This window comes from Bombina bombina, chromosome 1 (genome assembly GCF_027579735.1).
Source record: "Bombina bombina isolate aBomBom1 chromosome 1, aBomBom1.pri, whole genome shotgun sequence".
NCBI classification, from domain to species: Eukaryota; Metazoa; Chordata; class Amphibia; order Anura; family Bombinatoridae; genus Bombina; species Bombina bombina.
Window position 1 is genome coordinate 565,480,583 of NC_069499.1, and position 20,960 is coordinate 565,501,542.

General features: G+C 41.5%; 1 protein-coding gene across 2 annotated transcripts in view; it reads left to right on the forward strand.

The window, feature by feature from the left end:
• Nucleotides 1–10,038, forward strand: part of SLX9 (SLX9 ribosome biogenesis factor) — a 449,304-nt gene extending 439,266 nt beyond the window's left edge. For both annotated transcript variants that reach the window (XM_053698771.1, XM_053698770.1), the window contains exon 6: nucleotides 9,684–10,038. In XM_053698771.1, coding sequence (XP_053554746.1) covers nucleotides 9,684–9,810 — 127 coding nt within the window. In that variant the 3' untranslated portion in view covers nucleotides 9,811–10,038. The remainder of the gene's footprint in view (nucleotides 1–9,683) is intronic.
• Nucleotides 10,039–20,960: the final 10,922 nt, after the last annotated feature.

The window sequence follows — 20,960 nt, forward strand, 5'->3', positions numbered from 1 at the left end:
AACATCTAATACTCAGGATGTTCCTGTTAATGTAAAAGAATTTGTTTCTAAATCTATAGGAATGCTCTGTCTGTTATTCCTCCTTCCAGTAAACGTAAAAGGTCTTTTAAAACTTCTCATATTTTAGATGAATTTTTAAGTGACCGTCATCATTCTGACTTGTCTGTTTCTGATGAGGATTTATCTGGTTCAGAAGATTCTGTCTCAGATATTGATACTGATAAATCTTCATATTTATTTAGAATGGAATTTATTCGTTCTTTACTTAAAGAAGTGTTAATCGCATTAGATATGGAGGAGTCTAGTCCTCTTGATACTAAATCTACTAAGCGTTTAAATTCGGTTTTCAAACCTCATATAGTTATTCCAGAAGTTTTTCCTGTCCCTGATGCTATTTCTGAAGTAATTTCTAGGGAATGGAATATTCTGGGTACTTCATTTACTCCTTCTAAAAGGTTTAAGAAATTGTACCCTGTGCCATCTGATAGATTAGAGTTTTGGGACAAAATCCCTAAAGTTGATGGCGCTATCTCTTCTCTTGCTAAACGTACTACTATTCTTACGGCGGATAGTACTTCTTTTAAGGATCCTTTAGATAGGAAGCTTGAATCCTTTCTAAGGAGAGCTTATTTATGTTCAGGTAATCTTCTTAGACCTGCTATTTCTTTGGCTGATGTTGCTGCTGCTTCCACTTTCTGGTTGGAGACGTTAGCACAACAAGTGTCAGACCATGATACTCATAGCATTGTTAAACTTCTTCAACATGCTCATAACTTTATTTGTGATGCCATCTTTGATATCATTAGAATTGATGTCAGATATATGTCTTTAGCTATTTTAGCTAGAAGAGCTTTATGGCTTAAAACTTGGAATGCAGATATGACTTTTAAGTCATCTTTACTTTCTCTTTCTTTCCAAGTTAATAAGTTATTTGGTTCTCAGTTGGATTCTATTATTTCAACTGTTACTGGGGGGAAAGGATCTTTTTTGCCTCAGGACAAAAAATCTAAGGGTAAATACAGGGCTGCTAATCGTTTTTGTTCCTTTCGTCAGAATACGGAACAGAAGCCTGACCCTTCCCCTAAAGGAACGGTTTCCGTTTAGAAACCTTCTCCAGTCTGGAATACATCCAAGCCTTTTAGAAAGTCAAAGCCAGCTCCCAAGTCCACATGAAGGTACGGCCCTCATTCCAGCACAGCTGGTAGGGGGCAGGTTACGATTTTTCAAAGATATTTGGATCAATTCGATTCACAGTATTTGGATTCAGAACATTGTTTCACAAGGGTACAGAATAGGTTTCAAGGTAAGGCCGCCTGCGAGAAGATTTTTTCTCTCTCACATTCCAATAAACTCAGTGAAGGCTCAGGCATTTCTGAAATGTGTTTCAGATCTAGAGTTGGCTGGAGTAATTGTGCCAGTTCCAGTTCTGGAACGGGGTCTGGGGTTTTACTCAAATCTATTCATTGTACCAAAGAAGGAGAATTCCTTCAGACCAGTTCTGGATCTAAAAATATTGAATCGTTACGTAAGGATACCAACATTCAAAATGGTAACTATAAGGACTATTCTGCCTTTTGTTCAGCAAGGGCATTATATGTCCACAATAGATTTACAGGATGCATACCTTCATATTCCAATTCATCCAGATCACTTTCAGTTTCTGAGATTCTCTTTTCTAGACAAGCATTACCAGTTTGTGGCCCTTCCGTTTGGCCTAGCAACAGCTCCACAGATCTTTTCAAAGGTTCTCGGTGCCCTTCTCTCTGTAATCAGAGAACAGGGTATTGCGGTATTTCCTTATTTGGACGATATTTTGGTACTTGCTCAGTCTTCACATTCTGCAGAATCTCATACGAATCAACTTGTGTCGTTTCTTCAAAGACATGGTTGGAGGATCAATTTACCAAAGACTTCATTGATTCCTCAGACAAAGGTAACCTTTTTGGGTTTTCAAATAGATTCAGTGTCCATGACCTTGTCTCTAACAGAAAAGAGACGTCTGAAATTGGTTTCAGCCTGTCGAAACCTTCAGTCTCAATCATTCCCTTCGGTAGCTTTATGCATGAAAATTCTAGGTCTCATGACTGCTGCATCGGACGCGATCCCCTTTGCTCGTTTTCACATGCAACCTCTTCAGCTTTGCATGCTGAACCAGTGGTGCAGGGATTATACAAAGATATCACAATCAATATCCTTAAATCCCAATGTACGACACTCTCTGATGTGGTGGATAGATCACCATTGTTTAGTCCAAGGGGCTTCTTTTGTTCGTCGAACCTGGACTGTGATCTCAACAGATGCGAGTCTGTCAGGTTGGGGTGCTGTATGGGGGTCTCTGACAGCGCAGGGGGTTTGGGAATCTCAGGAGGCGAGATTACCAATCAACATTTTGGAACTCCGTGCGATTTTCAGAGCTCTTCAATTCTGGCCTCTTCTGAAGAAAGAATCGTTTATTTGTTTTCAGACAGACAATGTCACAACCGTGGCATATGTCAATCATCAAGGTGGGACTCACAGTCCTCAGGCTATGAAAGAAGTATCTCGGATACTTCTATGGGCAGAATCCAGCTCCTGTCTAATCTCTGCGGTTCACATCCCAGGTGTAGACAATTGGGAAGCGGATTATCTCAGTCGTCAGACGTTACATCCGGGCGAATGGTCTCTTCACCCAGAGGTATTTCTTCAGATTGTTCAAATCTGGGGACTTCCAGAAATAGATTTGATGACCTCTCATCTAAACAAGAAACTTCCCAGGTATCTGTCCAGATCCAGGGATACTCAGGTGGAGGCAGTGGACGCGTTGTCGCTTCCTTGGAATTATCATGCTGCCTATATCTTTCCGCCTCTAGTTCTTCTTCCAAAAGTGATTTCCAAAATTCTAATGGAACGTTCGTTTGTACTGCTGGTGGCTCCAGCATGGCCTCACAGGTTTTGGTATGCGGATCTTATTCGGATGGCCAGTTGCCAACCTTGGACTCTTCCGTTAAGACCAGACCTTCTATCTCAAGGCCCTTTTTTCCATCAGGATCTCAAATCATTAAATTTGAAAGTATGGAAATTGAACGCTTGATTCTTAGTCATAGAGGTTTCTCTGACTCAGTAATTAATACTATGTTACAGGCTCGGAAAGCTGTGTCTAGGAAGATTTATTATCGAGTCTGGAAGACTTGGATTTCTTGGTGTTCTTCTCATAAATTTTCCTGGCATTCTTTTAGAATTCCTAGAATTTTACAGTTTCTTCAGGATGGTTTGGATAAGGGTTTGTCTGCAAGTTCCTTGAAAGGACAAATCTCTGCTCTTTCTGTTCTTTTTCACAGAAAGATTGCTAATCTTCATGATATTCATTGTTTTGTACAGGCTTTGGTTTGTATCAAACCTGTTATTAAGTCAATCTCTCCTCCTTGGAGTCTTAATTTGGTTCTGAGGGCTTTACAAGCTCGTCCGTTTGAACCTATGCATTCTCTGGATATTAAATTACTTTCTTGGAAAGTTCTGTTCCTTTTGGCCATCTCTTCTGCTAGAAGAGTTTCTGAGTTATCTGCTCTTTCTTGTGAACTCCTTTTCTGATTTTTCATCAGGATAAGGCGGTGTTGCGGACTTCATTTCAATTTTTACCTAAGGTTGTGAATTCTAACAACATTAGTAGGGAAATTGTTCCTTCATTGTGTCCTAATCCTAAGAATTCTCTGGAGAGATCTTTACATTCTTTGGATGTAGTAAGAGCTTTAAAATATTATGTTGAAGCTACTAAGGTTTTTAGAAAGACTTCTAGTCTTTTTATTATCTTTTCTGGTTCCAGGAAAAGTCAGAAGGCCACCGCCATTTCTTTGGCGTCTTGGTTAAAGTCTTTGATTCATCATGCTTATGTAGAGTCGGGTAAATCTCCTCCTCAAAGGATTACGGCTCATTCTACTAGGTCAGTTTCTACTTCCTGGGCGTTTAGGAATGAAGCTTCTGTTGATCAGATTTGCAAAGCAGCAACTTGGTCTTCTTTGCATACTTTTACTAAATTCTACCATTTTGATGTTTTCTCTTCTTCTGAAGCAGTTTTTGGTAGAAAAGTACTTCAGGCAGCTGTTTCAGTTTGATTCTTCTGCTTATATTTTTAGTTTTTTTCATTATTAAGATTAAAACTTTTGTTTTGGGTTGTGGATTATTTTTCAGCGGAATTGGCTGTCTTTATTTTATCCCTCCCTCTCTAGTGACTCTTGCGTGGAAGTTCCACACCTTGGGTATTTATTATCCCATACGTCACTAGCTCATGGACTCTTGATAATTACATGAAAGAAAACATAATTTATGTAAGAACTTACCTGATAAATTCATTTCTTTCATATTAGCAAGAGTCCATGAGGCCCACCCTTTTTTGTGGTGGTTATGATTTTTTTGTATAAAGCACAATTATTCCAATTCCTTATTTTGATGCTTTCACTCCTTTCTTATCACCCCACTTCTTGGCTATTCGTTAAACTGATTTGTGGGTGTGGTGAGGGGTGTATTTATAGGCATTTTGAGGTTTGGGAAACTTTGCCCCTCCTGGTAGGAATGTATATCCCATACGTCACTAGCTCATGGACTCTTGCTAATATGAAAGAAATTAATTTATCAGGTAAGTTCTTACATAAATTATGTTTTTTAACTAAATTATTTTTCTCTTGTAAGATGTATCAAGTCCACGGATTCATCCATACTTATGGGATATTCTCCTACCCAACAGGAAGTGGCAGAGAGAGCACCCACAGCAGAGCTGTCCATATAGATCCTCCCTTAGCTCCACCCCCAGTCATTCTCTCTGCCTGCTTAACTGCTAGGAAGTGCAATGTTATTTTAAATGGTACCGGTGTGTACTATTTACTCTCTGGCAGAAAAGGGATGAAGATTTCTGCAAGGAGGATGATGATCTTAGCATATTGTAACTAAGATCCACTGCTGTTCTCACAAGGGCTGAAGAGTACAGGAAAACTTCAGTTGGGGGAACAGTTTGCAGGCTAAACTGTATTAAGGTATGTTCAGTCTATTTTTTTCTAGACAGACATCCCTATTCACAGAGATTATCAATTCCTCAGATTCGCCTTTCTGGACAGGCATTACCAGTTTGTGGCCCTTCCTTTCGGGTTGGCCACTGCTCCCAGAATTTTCACAAAGGTGCTAGGGTCCCTTTTGGCGGTTCTAAGACCGCGGGGTATAGCAGTGGCGCCTTATCTAGACGACATCTTAATTCAGGGGTCGACTTTCCAGCTAGCCAAGTCACACACGGACATCGTGTTGGCTTTTCTGAGATCTCACGGATGGAAGGTGAACATAAAAAAAGAGTTCTCTCGTCCCTCTCACAAGAGTTTCCTTCCTAGGGACTCTGATAGACTCGGTAGAAATGAAAATATTTCTAACAGAAGTCAGAAAATCAAAACTTTTAATCTCTTGCCGAGCTCTTCATTCCATTCCTCAGCCATCAGTGGCTCAGTGTATGGAGGTAATCGGACTCATGGTAGCGGCAATGGACATAGTTCCTTATGCCCGCCTACACTTTAGACCACTGCAACTATGCATGCTTAAACAGTGGAATGGGGATTATGCAGATTTATCTCCTCAACTGCATCTGGACCAAGAGACCAGAGATTCTCTTCTCTGGTGGTTGTCTCAGGACCACCTATCTCAGGGAATGTCTCGGGAGGAATCTCTCCTCCCGATAAACATTCTAGAACTGAGAGAGATATTCAATGCGCTTCAGGCATGGCCTCAGCTAGCTGCGGCCAAATTCATCAGATTTCAGTCGGACAACATCACGACTGTAGCCTATATCAATCATCAAGGAGAAACACGGAGTTCTCTAGCGATGATGGAGGTAACCAAAATAATCCGATGGGCGGAGGATCACTCTTGCCATCTCTCAGCAATCCATATCCCAGGGGTAGAGAACTGGGAGGCGGATTTCCTAAGTCCTCAGACTTTTCATCCGGGGGAGTGGGAGCTCCATCTGGAGGTATTTGCCCAGCTGACTCAGCTATGGGGCACACCAGAATTGGATCTGATGGCGTCCCGACAGAACGCCAAACTTCCTTGTTACGGGTCCAGGTCCCGGGATCCCCAGGCGGTAATCTAGCAGTGCCCTGGTCCTTCAATCTGGCTTATGTATTTCCACCGTTTCCTCTCCTCCCACGTCTGGTTGCCAGAATCAAGCAGGAGAGAGCTTCAGTGATTCTGATAGCGCCTGCGTGGCCACGCAGGACTTGGTATGCAGACCTGGTGGACATGTCATCTGTTCCACCGTGGACTCTGCCAATGAGGCAGGACTTTCTAATCCAAGGTCCATTCAAGCATCCAAATCTAACTTCTCTGCGTCTGACTGCTTGGAGATTGAACGCCTGATTCTATCAAAGCGTGGTTTCTCTGAGTCGGTCATTGATACCCTGATTCAGGCTAGAAAGCCTATCACCAGGAAAATCTATCATAAGATCTGGCGCAGATATCTTTGTTGGTGTGAATCCAAGGGTTACTCATGGACTAAGATTAGGATTCCTAGAATTTTGTCCTTTCTCCAAGAAGGATCGGAGAAGGGATTATCAGTTAGTTCCTTAAAAGGACAAATATCTGCTTTGTCTATTCTTTTACACAAACGTCTGGCAGATGTCCCAGACGTTCAAGCGTTTAGTCAGGCCTTAGTCAGGATCAAGCCTGTATTTAAACCTGTTGCTCCACCATGGAGCCTAAATTTGGTTCTTAATGTTCTTCAAGGGGTTCCGTTTGAACCTATGCATTCCATAGATATTAAGCTTCTATCTTGGAAAGTTTTGTTTTTAGTAGCTATCTCTTCGGCTCGAAGAGTTTCTGAGTTATCTGCTTTACAGTGTGACTCACCTTACCTAGTTGTCCATACAGATAAGGTGGTTTTGCGTACCAAACCTGGGTTTCTTCCTAAGGTTGTTTCTAATAGGAATATCAATCAGGAGATTGTTGTTCCTTCTCTGTGTCCTAATCCTTCATCAAAGAAGGAACGTCTGTTGCACAATCTTGATGTGGTTCGTGCTTTAAAGTTCTACTTACAAGCAACTAAAGATTTCCGTCAAACATCTTCGTTGTTTATTCTGGTAAACTGAGAGGTCAAAAGGCTACGGCTACCTCTTTCCTTTTGGCTGAAAAGCTTCATCCGTTTGGCTTATGAGACTGCTGGCCAGCAGCCTCCTGAAAGAATTACTGCTCATTCTACTAGAGCAGTGGCTTCCACATGGGTTTTAAAAATGAGGCTTCTGTTGAACAGATTTGTAAGGCGGCAACTTGGTCTTCGCTTTATACTTTTTCCAAATTTTACAAATTCAATACTTTTGCTTCTTCGGAGGCTATTTTTGGGAGAAAGGTTCTACAAGCAGTGGTGCCTTCCGTTTAAGGTACCTGTCTTGTCCCTCCCTTCATCCGTGTCCTAAAGCTTTGGTATTGGTATCCCATAAGTATGGATGAATCTGTGGACTCGATACATCTTACAAGAGAAAACAGAATTTATGCTTACCTGATAAATTTCTTTCTCTTGTGATGTATCAAGTCCACGGCCCGCCCTGTCTATTTAAGACAGGTAGTATATTTTTATTTAAAAAACTTCAGTCGCCACTGCACCCTATAGTTTCTCCTTTTTCTTCCTAGCCTTCGGTCGAATGACTGGGGGGTGGAGCTAAGGGAGGAGCTATATGGACAGCTCTGCTGTGGGTGCTCTCTCTGCCACTTCCTGTTGGGAAGGAGAATATCCCATAAGTATGGATGAATCCATGGACTCGATACATCACAAGAGAAAGAAATTTATCAGGTAAGCATAAATTCTGTTTTTTTGGCGGCAGTTCTAGTTTGCACGTCATTTTCCCTTCTTTGTCCTTTCCTCCTTTTCTACTTCTCCTTTCTTGGCTATACACAGACTAGAATACCAGAGAGGTAGGAGGAATTAAGTGCTCTGAGAGCTTTGGGAATCTTTGCCTCCTTCCAGTGGCCAGGAGTTAAATCCCAGGAGTAATGACTTGTGGTCTCTCAATAGCATTAAAGAAATTAATTTATCAGGTAAGAATACATTTTGGTTTTTTTTCCAGAAGCCGTTATATTTTACAATGCTGTTTAGTTAAAGGTACAGTCTACACTAAAATTGTTATTGTTTAAAAAGATAGATAATGCCTTTACTACCCATTCCCCAGCTTTGCACAACCAACGTTGATATATTAATATACTTTATAACATTTGAACCTGTTTTTTTCCTTTTTGCCAGTTTCTAAGCCACTATAGACAGACTCTTATCACTTGCTCTTTATTTGCTTTTCTCAACAGGAGACTGCTAGTTTATGTGGGCCATATAGATAACATTGTGTTCACACCCAAGGAGTTATTTAAGAGTTAGCACAACACAGTACTAAATGCAAGTCAATAGATAATAAATAATGTCATGTCAGAAACACAGATGTGCTGTGTTAGATTCCACATTCCAACTATAGAGAGATGCAATGCTGTATATAAACATGTGCATAGCTCTCTCATGTATGGCATTTATTACATCCCAATGTAGTTTCACCTATTTTTTCTGCACATTATTGGTGACTGAATCAGGAATCTTTTATCATTGTTATTCCGTACATATTAGAAAAAAATAAGTCTTAAATGTCTAATGAATCATTGTGTTTATATTAGAGATTAATTGTGTTAAGTAACCAAAATCAAAGAATGACAAACAATACAATTTTACAAACTTTCATCTAGTTCTTTGGTCTAAAATAAATAATGGTGTTTTGATTTGGTTTGTGTTAATTTATTATTCATTTTGTTTTGCATGTCTAACAACAAATGTACATTTCCATTATGTAACGTCTTTGCAATATGGAAATATGTCACATATCCCTAGTCAAATTTGCACAACATAGTCTGGAGTAATGTATGTCAGACACCTCATGGTTCTGTTTATATCTGCTTTCAACTAGTCCATTATGGGGGTAGTTACTGTCTGTGAACTGCTTACATTGGAGCATCATTTATTACAAGATCACATTTACTTGTGATTTGTCAATGACACACTTTCTTTGCTTATATTAAGGATAACATACTCCTTTAAGTAGCTGACACAAAAGTCTAATAACTGCCTTGCTTTATGTACATGAAGTTATTTGTAATATATTTATTAGGTGCTGGACAACACCCATTCATGATTTACATTCTGTGCATGCAGCTGTTTCTAAAAGGGAGGAAATGAGCAATGACGTTATGCTTACATTAGTCTTGATATTCTAGTGTGTGTGATGTTCTAAAAACAGAACTTTAATCACTGGACCTCTTTCTTTTTTTTCCAGTCACCCACCTGGCACTCAAGCAGACCTAATAAAATGCTAACTTACATAATTCTCTGTTCAGGCCTGATAAGGCTTGGGTATGGAACATTGTTATGATTCACACCCACCGCCTCTGTCTCTGAGGTATGCTTTGATTTAAAAATGATTTTATTTGGCCACTAGTCTTGATTTCTACTAATGTTTTAATTTCACGCCAGCCTCCAGGGAGCTATAGTCACTTTTCAAACATAACAGCACTTGAGCAGAGAGAAAAAGATTAATCACCAATAAGTAATTGTATTTAACTTTATATTTAGGTAATAGGTAGATATGATCTTGTTCCTAACTGAGTTACATAGTATTTGTGATTCTTCTGTTTGTGCATCTTCTTAACAGAGAAGAGGAAGTAGTTCGTGTCCAAGAGCTGATAAAGGATCCATCCTACAAGGCCAACCCTCTAGCAGCAGTAGGGGAACAACTCCGAAAACGTATGAAACAAGAGCAAGAAGGAACCCCAAGCTAACACGTGTGAGAGTCATGGTGACAGTTCTATCCAAAAAAGATTGCTGGTGTTATCTTCAACCAAGTTTGGTTTTGATATCAATTGTAGGTTTTGCTTTATTAAGATACTAAGCTTGGAAAAAATGGTCTCAATAAAAAAAGAGCATGTTGGACAATCTAGCAGCCTTACTGTGTGGAAATTAAATTGTACATTTATGTAATAAACTTATCCTGCCTTTAACACTTAAAACTGTGCAATTTTGTTTGTTTTTTAATTATTTTTATTGAGGTTTATCACAATATATGGGATATCCATATGGGTGGTTCTGAAACCAAATACATAAATAAAGCATAGATGTTTTAAAGATTGATTGCGAAATCACCTACATTGAATAGCAAGGCCTCTCTTCGACCTATATTGCTCAAAAAGAAAAACTTAAAATAATGGAGGTTTTCAGGCAGGCCTGAGAGTCACTTTTGGACTCTTGAACATAATGTAACACATATATAATGGTGCCTGCATATTAGTAGAATGGACAGTATTTCTAGATAGCAAAAGAAATGTGACTGCAAGCTGAACATTAAATAGGAGGAATAAAATAATGACCAGCGGGTATTAAGGGACTTAAAGTAGGAGATAATAGATCATTAAAAAGGCAGGATGGCTATCAGTGTTGAGATTTTTAAACTGCAGGTCTATACCTTCACATTCTAAAATAGCACAAAGCAAATTAAGACAAGTGAACAATACAAAGCAATTGTAGGAATTGTATAGAAAAGTGCATCTTTAACATTAGGTTATAACCGTGTTACGAACTTGAAAACACAAATATTATAGTAAATAGAGGATACCTTCTATACAGTAATACTATTACGTTTCAGGCTGGATAGCCATCATAAACAAATATTCTTAGAACCATATAGGATGAGAACATAATAACAGTGCAAAATTGCCACTAAGCAAATAAGCAGCTGTGAAACTGCACTGCTGACCTGCATTAAAGTGAGAAATGATCCTATACCATCCCTGCTAAGAGAGAAATGGTGTATTAGTTCAAAGGTCCCATATGCTGTGGCGTACCAAGGCCGCAAACATCTCAGATAACCCAAAAGCTTGTGTATTCTAATAGGTTGTGTAGTATAAGCTATCAGGTTCAGAGTTTCTACACAAGAAAAAGGTTTAGACCATGCTTACTCTGTGTGGACCAGCCCATCTTCACAATTTTTAATCTTTTCCATATCTTTCGATCATTAGGGTCTAAATCATCAAAGGTAAAGACTTGGCTTACAGTCCTTCCATTAGCCTGCATGCTCTTACTCCCGGGGCCTTCTGTTATTTCATTCACTTGTAAAATCACTCTTCAAGATGTGCTAGTTCCACTGTGTGTTATTTCAAAGGCTCATAGCTGCCCAATCTTTAATGTCTTCATCATCACGTGGCCAGATAAATTACTATGTTAAGTAAGCAGTGGACTCTGAGGCCGTGGGTTATATCTCCTGTATTTCTCACATGAGTAAGAGGTGGATTAGAAGGTGCAGAGGAGCCTTTCATCACACAAGGGTTAAACATTTCTTGGAGGTCAGCTTTAAATGTGGCTCGGTATCCTCTTAGTAACAAATTTAACTCCTCCAGTAGATTAAATGCATTCACTAATTTAAAAGTAGATGATCACAATGGTGCAATGCAAAAAAAGGTTGCAGGCAACAGTGTGAAACATGCTGCAGTTCCCTGGGTAAACAATCTGGGGGGTATTGAGTGCTGAATTTTTGGCTGCCACCTCATAGCCATATTGTAGATGGAGCACATTTTTATCATTTTAAAATCCTTACACTTCTGCAGCAGTATCTAGCTAGGACAACCATGGATGTTTCACCAATCCATTGATAAATGGAAGATCATCAATGGCATTTCAGGAGCTCTCAGAACTGCAGCCTGCCATGGCTGCTGCCCGGACAAGACCCAACCCGTATAAAAAAATTGTGTTCCATCCATACCAGGTTTCTATAGAAGGATTAAACACAAGGCAGTGTTAACATATATATGAATTACAAACAATAAACCCACTGTGATTGTCCAACAACCACAATAAGTACAAATAGGTACACCTGCAACAAATGATATAAAATAATTGCTACTTATGCATAAAGTGCAATAAAACCAATTGTTATTAGTATATCAAGAATAGTTCCCAAATGGTTAGACCCGTGCAAAAGGGACAAACTGGGACTAATTCAGGCTGTTCTCCTCTAGTGTGTGGCCATCCACTTCAAAAGTATCCTGTAGAAAAATCAAATAAGGCGCCTCATAACATAATACAGTTACGTTCAAAATGGTGGAGTATAAAACGAAATACTCACATTTGGTGAAGCACTTGAGTGCTACAGGTGCAGACTGGATCTTTAAGAGTAACCAGGCTAACTCTCCTCCCATCTCTGGAACAGAGGTGTTTCGTCAGTCAGGTCTCCAGCTGCAGATGATTGGATCCAAGATTGGGCCTTATGTCAGTTGTATAAACTGAATTTTTAGCTGTTCTTGTGCTTCTCTGTCTTATCCTCCCTCGCACTTGGAATCCAACCGTCTGCAGCTGGACACCTGACTGACGAAACACCTCTGTTTCAGAGATGGGAGGAGAGTTAGCCTGGTTACTCTTAAAGATCCGGACTGCACCTGTAGCACTCTCAAGTGCTTCACCAAATGTGAGTGTATTTCGTTTTATACTCCACCATTTTGAACGTAACTGTATTACACTATGAGGCGCCTTCATTGAGTCTTCTACAGGATATATATGCATTATTGGCAATACCAGCAAAAAGATTATGACTTGCTGAAGCCTCAGATGATGATGAGCAATTTTTTAGCAATAAAGTATTTTTTAATTAAGGTATGTACATTGTTTTTTTAGACATAATGCTATTGCACACTTAAACTACAGTATAGTGTAAATACAACTTTTAAATGCACTGGGAAGCAAAAAAAAAAATAGTGTGACTCAGTTTACTGCTATATTTACTTTATTGTGGTGGTCTGGAACCGAACCCGCAATATCTCTGAGGTACACATAAAATTGTTATCCTTTGTCTTTTTAATTTATTAATTATTGCAACTCCAGGGGCCCCATACATATATACAAACATATGCTTTTGCGGGCGCCTCAGTTTCTTACAAGGTTTTGGTATCCAATATACAGTGCCGTATATAAATGCAGCACGTATATTTCACCCGTCGCCAAACAATTTTTACTCCCATAAACTAACATGGGACCGCGTCGCAAATCGGTATCCAGTATTAAGCGCAAGGACTTACGTGGCGAAAGTTGAGAAATCTTACTCCATTTTCACCTCGCCACACAAAGGCAGCCACAGCAAGCCTTGCTCTGAGTGTGGGAGCACCGTAACTCACAAAACTGCCTGCAAAAATAAACTAACACCTAACACATGCGCAATACATATCTACCTGTCAACCGCAATCCCCCACCGCAATATCTAATAAAGTGTATTAACCCCTATATCCGCCATCGAACCCACACCCCAACTAAAAATAAAGTATTAACCCCTAAATCCGCCAACCCCAACATTGCAAACTACCTAATAAAACTATTAACCCCTAATCCGCCATTAACCCACAACGCAATAAACATATTAAATCTATTAAACACCTAAACCGCCAAAGCCCACAACGCAAACTACTTATTAAAACTATTAACCTCTAAACCACAATCCCACACAACGCAAATAAATAATTAAATTAATAAGCTCCCTAACCTAACGCCCCCTAAATTAACCCAAATTACCTAAATTACAAAATACTAAAGTTACTATTAAAATAAAAAAAATGAACATTACTTTAAAAATAAATAAAAAAAACAAGTATAAATTAAAGGGACAGTCTAGTCAAAATTAAGATTCTGCTGTAGACTGTCCCTTTAAGCTACAATTACAGAAAATAAAAAAAATTATAACATTTTAAAAAAATTATACCTAATCCCTATGAAAATAAAAAAAGCCCCCCAAAATAAAAACACCCCCAAATCTAATGCTAAATTACCAGTAGCCCTTAAAAGGGCTTTCCATCTAAAGGGGAGGAGAGTCCACGGCTTCATTCATTACTGTTGGGAATTAAGAACCTGGCCACCAGGAGGAGGCAAAGACACCCCAGCCAAAGGCTTAAATACCTCTCATCCCCCAGTCATTATTTGCCTTTCATCACAGGAGGATGGTAGAGGAGTGCCAGAGTTTCGGAGAAGTCTCTTATGAAGGGTAGTACTTTCCGCATTGGGACTGGAGTTTTAAGTAGTCCTGTCAGCCTCAGTGAGAGCCTGGGCAAAAGTTAGAGTCCAGAGATGCTTGGAGAGTCTTCCTGCGAAACCTTTCCGACACAGATTAACAGCTCCATAAGCAATCAGTGTTGACGAGTTTCGCTGCCTGCTTTCTTCACTCAAGTCCACGTCAGGAGCGATGCTAGTAACCTGTAACACTTGAAGGGCCGTGTTCCTGTTCCACGGTGTAGATTCTGGTAAAATTGTTTCATTTTTTATTAATAATGATAACATAGAAGATAGGGTCACAGTGTGGCACCTTTTTATCTTTACAGAATAAAGGGTTAATGTTCCTGGAAGGGGGATTATTGAACAGGGGGGTTTATACATGATATTGTTTGTGTCATTGCTGCATTATGTGCGAGATGAGGCTCTGGCAATGTGTGGAACTTTCTGGTTACTTGTGGAAACTTTGCACGGCCATTTTTTGGCACGTTTTTCCCTAGTGCAGGGGCGGTCCTGCCAGGCATTCCATGTGACTGGGTGTGGCTATCTATCCTGTTATCTGTGGCGCAGGAGACGTAGCAGTTTCTGTAAGAGGTGGTGAGTGCCTCGGCCATTGGTGGTATAAAGGTGCCTTTTAATAAATAAAGTTAGTCTAACGAACGCGCAAGCGATGGAGGACTGATGCGTTGGAAGGCTCTCCTTCCTTAATAAAGTCTCATTCCTGTGTTTATTGTGAGGAGGTTCTGGTAGATAAGCCTGCTCAACTATGTTCCACATGCCTTGATAAAGTTGCAACATTTTAATGTAAATGGATGTCTAGTACTACTGAGCCGTCCCCCTCTGAGGGTTCTTCGTCCCGGGAGGTGCATTCCCTACATTCATCTCAGATTGCACATGCAGCACCCCGGGGTCCAACCATTACTCCTTCGGGAGAGATTCGTTGGCCGTCAGACTTTGCGGACCAACTGGAATCGGCGGTTTCGAAAGTGATCCATGCCTTACCACGTTGTGCTAAGCACAAGCGTAGGGTTTATCATAGCGGCCCGGCCCAGGGTTTGTCCATGCTGATGGCTGATCCAGAGGCTCTATACGATGACAAGGCCCACTCCGACTCTTCGAATGAGGCCCCTTCTGGGGGGGGCCGGTGTTATCTAAACCTCCGGCGGCGGAGGAGCCTGGTTAAAGGTTTAGGATGGAGAATTTGCGCTTTATGCTACAACAGGTGCTTGCTACTCTGGAGGTTCCGGAACCTAAGATACTTGCGGAACCTGCGAATTCCTATGCTTGACAAGGTATACGAGGACAGGGTAGTGCCTCAGTCCTTCCTGGTTCCTGTTAAGATGGCAAATATTATCAAGAATGAATGGGAGAGATTAGGGTCGCCCTTTTCCCTTTCTTCTTTTAAACGACTGTTCTCCGTTCCGGACTCTCAGCTTGAGCTGTGGGGGACCATTCCTAAGGTGGATGGGGCCATTTCTACGCTCGCGAAGCGGACGACTATTCCTCTCGAGGATAGTTCGACGTTTAACGAGTCCATGGATAAAAAGCTGGAAAACATGTTGAGAAATATTTCAGTACACGGGGTTGTTTTTCAGCCTGCAGCAGCCGTTGCGGTGGTCGCTGGAACTGCAACATATTGGTGTGAATCCCTATGTGAAATGGTCAAGGGGGAAACTTCCAATTCTTTCATTGGTGATGCCAATATGCAAATTATTCGCCTGAATGCTAAGGTGTCAGGTTTTTCTGTTTTAGCATGCAGAGCTCTGTGGCTAATATCTTGGTCTGCGTACATGACCTCTAAAGCGAGACTGTTGTCCCTGACTTTTCAAGGAAAGATCCTGTTTGGTCCAGGATTGGATTCCATTATATCAACAGTTACGGGAGGCAAGGGTGCTTTCCTTTCACAGGATAAGAAGGCTAAGCCTAAGGGATCTACTTTTCATCCCTTTCGTGCGGACAAGGCCCAGCACCAGCAACCCTCCGCGAAAGCGGTCCAGTCCAAGGGATCTTGGAAGCCGTCTCAATCTTGGAATAAGTCCAAGCAGAGCAAGAAGCCCTCCGAGACAAAGTCGGCATGAAGGGGTGGCCCACAATCGGTCTCCGGATCACGTAGGGGGCAGATTATCTCTATTCTCAGACGCATGGTTACAGGACGTTCAGGATCCTTGGGTGCTAGAAGTTGTCTCCCAGGGTTACAGGATAGGGTTCAGATCTCATCTGCCTGAGGGCAGATTCATCCAGTCAAACCTGTCTTCAAGACCGGAGAAGAGAGAGGCCTCTCTAGAGTGTGTGAGAGATCTTTCCTCTCTCGGGGTATTCCAGTCTTTTTTGGTTCCAAAGGAGGAGGGCACGTTCCGCCCGATTCTGGACCTAAAAGTGTTTAAACAAGTTTCTGAGTGTTCCATCGTTCAAAATGGAAACGATCAGATCTATTCTGCCCCTAGTTCAAGAGGGACAGTTCATAACGACTATAGATTTGAAGGACGCTTACCTTCATGTGCCAATTCACAGGGACCACTTCAAGTTCCTAAGATTTGCATTTCTGGACCAACACTTGCAGTTGTGGCCCTTCCCTTTGGTCTGGTGACAGCCCCGAGGGTCTTTATGAAGGTTCTGGGGCCACTACTTGCAGTGGCCAGATCCAGAGGCGTTGCAGTGGCGCCTTACCTGGATGACATCCTGGTTCAGGTGGCGTCGCTCAGCCTCGCAGAGGATCATTCGAGGGCTCTTCTTCTTCTGCTCCAATCTCACGGTTGGAAGATCAACTCAGGAAAGACTTCCCTGGTTCCCAGCAACAGGGTGGAGTTCCTGGGCATGATAATAGACTCTATGTTCATGAAGATATTTCTCACGGATCAGCAGCGCAGGAAGCTTGCGTCCACCTGTCTTGCCCTTCAGTCCTCCTCAAGCCAATCAGTGGCTCAATGTATGGAGGTGATAGGTCTCATGGTGTCAAGCATAGATGTCATCCTATTCACCATTTTCCACCTCAGACCTCTTCAATTGTGCATGTTGAGACAGTGGAACGGCGATCATTCAGATCTATCACAGCTGATTTCCCTGGATGCTCGGACTCGGAACTCCCTCTCTTGGTGGAGTCGTCCGGAGCAGCTGTCCATGGGGACATCCTTCTTGAGACCATCCTGGGAGATTGTGACCACGGATGCCAGTCTGTCAGGATGGGGAGCTGTTTGGGGTGCCAGGATAGCACCTGGAAAGTGGTCCAGGGAGGAGTCTCTCATTCTGATCATTATCCTAGAAAGCGAGCAATCTACAATGCTCTGAAGGCTTGGCCTTCTCTGGGATCGGTCGGTTTCATCAGATTCGAGACCGACAACATTACCTGGGTGGCTTACATCAACCATCACGGGGGGTACGAGGAGCTCCCTCGCGATGAGGGAGGTGTCTCGGATTCTAGAGTTGGCGGAGTCCCATGACTGCTCGCTCTCATCGATTCACATTCCGGGTGGGGACAACTGGGAAGCGGACTTTCTCAGCAGACAGTCCTTCCATCCAGGGGAATGGTCTCTTCACCCCAAAGTGTTTGCGGGGATTTGTTACAGATGGGGAACGCCAGAGATAGATCTCATGGTGTCCAGACTCAATTGCAAACTACCTCGATACGGGTCGAGGTCCAGGGATCCCCAGGCAGAGCTGATAGATGCCTTAGTGGTTACTTGGAGATTCAGCCTAGCTTACATTTTTCTTCCGTTACCACTTCTGCCTCGCTTAGTCGCACGCATCAAACAGGAGCGGGCCTTGGCCATTCTGATTGCTCCTTCATGGCTGCGGAGGATGTGGTTTGCAGATCTGGTGGGGATGTCATCCTCTTCGCCGTGGAGGTTACCATGTCGCAGGGATTTGCTGTCACAGGGCCCCTTTCAGCATCAAAATCTAGATTCTCTGAGGCTGACTGCGTGGAGATTGAACGCCGAGTAACATCCTTCTTTGTGTCCTAACCCTTCTTCTTCTAAGGAGAGGTTACTTCATAACCTCAACGTGATTCGTGCCTTGAAGTTTTATTTTCAGGCTGCCAAGGATTTCAGACAGTCTATGTCTCTTTTTGTGGTGTATTCTGGGAAGCGCAAGGGCAAAGGGCCTCTGTTACTTCTTTGTCTTTTTGGTTGAGGAGTATGATTCGCTTGGCTTATGAGACACCGGGACATAAGCCTCCTCAGAGGATTACGGCTCACTCCACTAGAGCTGTGGCTTCGTCTTGGCCTTCAAGAATGAGGCCTCTATGGAGCAAATTTGTAAGGCGGCTACCTGGTCCTCCTTACACACTTTTACAAAGTTTTACAAATTTTACATTTTTGCTTCTGCGGAAGCTGTTTTTGGGAGAGAGGTTTTGCAGGCTGTGGTGCCCTCTGATTAGGGTCCGCCTTTTTACCCTCCCGGTTTCATTCAGTGTCCTCTAGAGCTTGGGTATATGTTCCCAACAGTAATGAATGAAGCCGTGGACTCTCCTCCCCTTTAGATGGAAAACATAAATTATGCTTACCTGGTAATTTCATTTCCATCGAGGGGAGTAGAGTCCATGGCTTCCACCCGTGTCTCCAATGGGCGGACCTAAATTTAATACTCTTCTGGCACCTTTTATACCCTGATATTTCTCCTACTGTTCTTGGCAGAATGACTGGGGGATGAGGGAAGTGGGGGGGGGGGGTGTATTTAAGCCTTTGGCTGGGGTGTCTTTGCCTCCTCCTGGTGGCCAGGTTCTTAATTCCCAACAGTAATGAATGAAGTCGTGGACTATCCTCCCCTCGATGGAAATGAAATTATCAGGTAAGCATAATTTATGTTTTTTGCAGGGCATTTTATATTCAAAATACACAAAGTCCCCCCTAACAGTAAAAACCCCCCACCCACCAAACCCCCCCAAATAAAAGAACCTAACACTAAAAAAACCTAAACTACCCATTGCCCTGAAAAGGGCATTTGTTTGGGCATTGCCCTTAAAAGGGCATTTAGCTCTTTTACGCATTGCGCACTTTAATCTAAATTTAAAAATAAAATAAAAAAATTTAAAAAAACCTAAGTCTATCCCCCAGGTTGGTACTCACCATTCCAGAAGTCCGGCGGAGAAGGTCCTGTCCCATGCGGTGAAGTCTTCTTCCAAGCGGTGACCTCTAATTTCTTCTTCCAGGAACAATCCGGTGCGGAGCGGAGGGTGGAGACCGATAATCGCGTAACTGAAGACCAGCGACCGCTGAGCCATGGAGCATGGAGGAACCTCTTCGTACGATCGCCACATACACTCAATAGTGAATTCAAGGTTTGCGATTAAAAATGGTGTCCCTTGAAATACTATTGGCTGATTTGATTCTTCAAATTCAAATCAGCCAATAGGATGAGAGCTATTGAAATTCTATTGGCTATTCAAATAAAGGGCTACGGGTAGTTTAGCATTAGATTAGGGGGTGTTTTTATTTTGGGGGGCTTTTTTATTTTCATAGGGGTTAGGTATAATTTTTTAAAATTTGATTTAAAAAATTCTGTAATATTAGATTTTATTTTCTGTATTTGTAGCTTAAAAGGACAGTCTACAGCAGAATTTTAATTTTGACTAAACCTTTAATTTATACTTAGGTTTTTTTGTTTTGTTTTTTTAAGTAATTGTAGTTTTTTTTTATTTTAATAGTTAGTAACTTTAGTATTTTGTAATTTAGGTAATTTGGGTTCATTTAGGGGTGTTAGGTTAGGGAGCTTATTAATTGAATTATTTATTTGCGTGGCATGGGATGGCGATTTAGTGGTTAATAGTTTTAATAGGTAGTTTGCGTTGTGGGCTTTGCCGGTTTAGGGGTTAATAGATTTATTAGGTTTATTGCGTTGTGGGTTAATAGTGGATTAGGGGCTAATAGTTTTATTAGGTAGCTTGCGATGTAGGGGTTGGCGGATTTAGGGGTTAAAACTTTAGTTATTACTTGTGGTGTGGGTTTGATTGCGGATATATGGGTTAATAATTTAATTATTACATGCGGTGTGGGTTTGATGACGGATATAGGGGTTAATAGTTTAATTAGGCATATTGCATTGTGGGGGGGTCGTCGGTTTAGGGGTTAATACTTTTATTAGTTCCGATGTGGGCGAATATATAGGGGTTTTATACTTCTTGGGTTTATTTTTGGGAGGCTGTTTAGTTTACAGGAGATTTTACGCTCATTTCTGGACATCGCTTGTTTATCCGGGGTTTATTGGATACCCTGATGTGCGAGGTAAAATTACGGGCGGCGTGAGTTGCAGTGCTTGCGCTGAAGCCTGCACCGTATTTGTAATCTCGCCCCAGATTTTATTTTGAAATTCTTCCCAAACATGGGAAAAGGTTCATTACACTTATTTGCATGTAATTCCTCAGGCATTGAATGAGTTAATTGTGATTTAACATGAGACAGACATTCCTTCCATATTATAAGGACAGCAGGCCAATCTTTCAGGCCATTCTCAGCCATTATTCTTAGCTATATTGCATTATCAAGGCACACTTCCAACTTGGACCCCAAAGGATTCTTTACATTGTTATTCTGAACAGCTGTAACATATTATCCTGGCTGCTTTTTAGCATACTAGTTGGTTTTACCCTAGAGAAATACATTCATAGTTACAACAGATTTTTACAGACTTGGCTGCCTCAGACTTTGCTACAGTTTTATTTTGGGGATACCCCTTCAAAAGAATGTAATTCATTTTGTTGTGCACATATTTCGCTGGTAAAGAAAGATTATGTTAGCACTATCTTACTATTTTAGGTTACTACAATGATCCTGGGAAAAACTGTTCAGTGCAGTACTGACATTTTTTAAGATGTAGTTCAACAACTCAAAAGGTGGATAATACCATTCTTACGGCTAGATTTAGAGTTTGGCGGTAGCCGTCAAAACCAGCGTTAGGGGGTCCTAACGCTGGTTTT